Source organism: Lissotriton vulgaris, chromosome 4_1 (assembly GCF_964263255.1).
Source record: "Lissotriton vulgaris chromosome 4_1, aLisVul1.2, whole genome shotgun sequence".
Lineage (NCBI taxonomy): Eukaryota > Metazoa > Chordata > Amphibia > Caudata > Salamandridae > Lissotriton > Lissotriton vulgaris.
The window spans coordinates 26721772-26724391 of NC_141691.1; the positions used below are offsets into that span (position 1 = coordinate 26721772).

At 38.2% G+C, this 2620-nt stretch overlaps 1 protein-coding gene across 1 annotated transcript in view; it reads left to right on the plus strand.

Annotated features, from left to right (window-relative positions):
- Positions 1-596, plus strand: part of LOC147718261 (nicotinamide N-methyltransferase-like) — a 75893-nt gene extending 75297 nt beyond the window's left edge. Inside the window, exon 3 of the mRNA XM_086918250.1 lies at positions 161-596. Coding sequence (XP_086774376.1) covers positions 161-596 — 436 coding nt within the window. The remainder of the gene's footprint in view (positions 1-160) is intronic.
- Positions 597-2620: the final 2024 nt, after the last annotated feature.

Below are 2620 nucleotides of genomic sequence, written 5' to 3' on the forward strand. Positions count from 1 at the left end.
AATATGGCGTAGCATAGAGCACCACCGGAGCGACGCTTTAGTGGCACTATTGGCTTGCAAATATGCCCCCTTGTTAGTACTGAATAATAACCATGATCTAACAAAATAGATGTTTTTCAATATTTAAATATTTGTTAACCATGTTCTATGTTTGTTTTAGTGAAACATGGATTGAGATGCAGAACATAGTACAACAAAAAGTCAAACAAATTTGCAAATGTGATATGGATAGAAGTGACCCATTGTCGCCAACTGTCCTGCCCCAGGCTGACTGTCTTCTCCTGGTGCACTCTTTGGATTTCTTAGCCAAAGATAAGAAGAACTTCTGCGAGGGTGTGAAAAATCTGTCATCACTGTTGAAATGCGGAGGACACCTTATAGTGATGTCAACCCTTGAGACAACATTTTACATGGTGGGTGATGTGAAGTTCCCTCATCTCTGCATCGATGAGGGGTTTCTGAGGAATGCCATCACAGATGCTGGTTACGTCATAGTGGAGCATCACATTACTTATCGGAAAGTGCAGCGTTTATACGATATCATGGATTACGAGGGTGTTATCATTGTAAAAGCACGCAAGGAAAGAGATATTTAGACTTCAGGTCCGTGAAGGGGCATCAAATAAACTGTTACCTCTATCAAATGTACTCTGATGCCTTTTTTACATTTTCTTTAAAGCAGTTATAAAATACTGGCTGAGGCTAAAAATTTTCTATAAGCAGGACACACAATGTTAAGTGACAATAAATGATGCATAAATCACTCACTCAAAATGTTTGGACATCAATCCACTCAATAAACCTTGATGTGCTTCAATATCTTTGGGCTCCATGTTCATTCCTAAAGCACTCTTCAAAACTTGTGTTATATTTTTAGGCACCAATAAAAACGTCTGATTTGTTGCTCGACCACCAAAAGGATATGAGCTCAGGTTGCCCATTTCACACATCAGTTTTCCGTATGGATGGTGTTCATAAAGTCTGTACATGGAATTATGCTTCTTATTAAAACTGATAGAGTGAACATTACATAGTTGGAGATGTGTTGTCTCATTCTGTACAGACCTTGCATCTGTGGTCAAGAGTTCATGGTGCAGTGGCCCAGTGTGGGCCTGCTAATGGCAGCTGATGAACTTTGGAAGAGGTTACAAGCACACAGACATGATAGAAGGAGTGCTGAAACTTTTCATACACTCTCCCCCAGTAACAGATTTGGGTCGATTGCGTCATCGTTCTTTAGCTAACTTTACCACTGCAGGATTGGTCACACAGATGATGTTAACCTTTTTAAGCAAGGAGAGAAGATGGGCATGTTTATGTCACATGATGTCCTCCAAGGCTAACCTTTGGTGCAAGAGCTCAGGGTCGTCTACAGCCTCACCCAAAAGAGAAGTATTTTTAGCACTGCTTGATCACCCACTATTTCCAGTCATGTGTCATAAAAGAATGGGAGGATGGGTCTCCTTAGTGGGAGACTAAATACATCTCAAAAAGTTGCTTTCCTTGGATAACAGGCCAGTGATTTTTGAAGCCTCCAGACTTTGGGACTGTATACAGTTGCTGCCTAATATTTTGCCCTATATTCCTCCGTAAACCAAACAGGATGATGGACCGAGTGTTGAACATTGCAAGCACTCACCCCCAGTCAACTGATCTGGGTTTAATTCATCATCATTCTTTAGCTCCCTCCTCCACCCCAGTTCAGACATGGCCATATGCAAATCAGTCTGACCCTGTGCCTCATGGGAACAGTCCAGCCCGAACTGCCAAGCCATGTCTTCTCTGGACCGGAAACAAGCATCCTGGGACCTGTGTCTGGCTAATCAACCATCATCAGCCAGACTAGATTGAATCCAGTGGCAAAATGAGCAAGGAACCCACGTCTGGGCATACCCTGCCAACTTATATAAAGAAATATGATTACTTTAGATACCAATTAAAACTCACAACAGTATTTCACTTACCACATTTTACCCCTATAATCACAACAACACACGGCTAAAATGAAACTGTAAAAAATTAATTACACAATAAACTAATAGTATTTAAAAAATTCCTTGACTCCCCACGCTGTACCACTATAGTTTCAGTTTCATTGGTCTTTATTAGGATGTGCACTATCCATAAAAGTACAAAAATTTCTCATGATTAGTCATAAAAACATTTACATAAGTCCACCATCTTAAAATGTAAAACAGAACTCTATAAAACTATTCAATAAAACATTGCAGAATTATCACGCATGTTCAATAGCAGCTTCAATGCTAAAGTGCCAAGGTGCGAGGTGCAAATATTGTATGCTATTGTATATTGTACCACAAAAAATGATAATACCCTAATTAAATCTAAATTAATTAATTAATATTAATAATTAAGTATCAAATATGTTTAAATTAATTAAACATAAATTACTTCCCACACCCTTACCCTTATACACACCACAACCCACACCTAAAAATAATTAAACAAACTCTATATTTAATTTTCAATTAATTAACTAATGTTAATTAACAACTAATTATTAATTAATTAAACATAAATTACTTCCTATCTTTACCCCATAAGCCCCACAACCCACACCTAAAAAAATCACACACTTACCATAATCAATTATTGATTA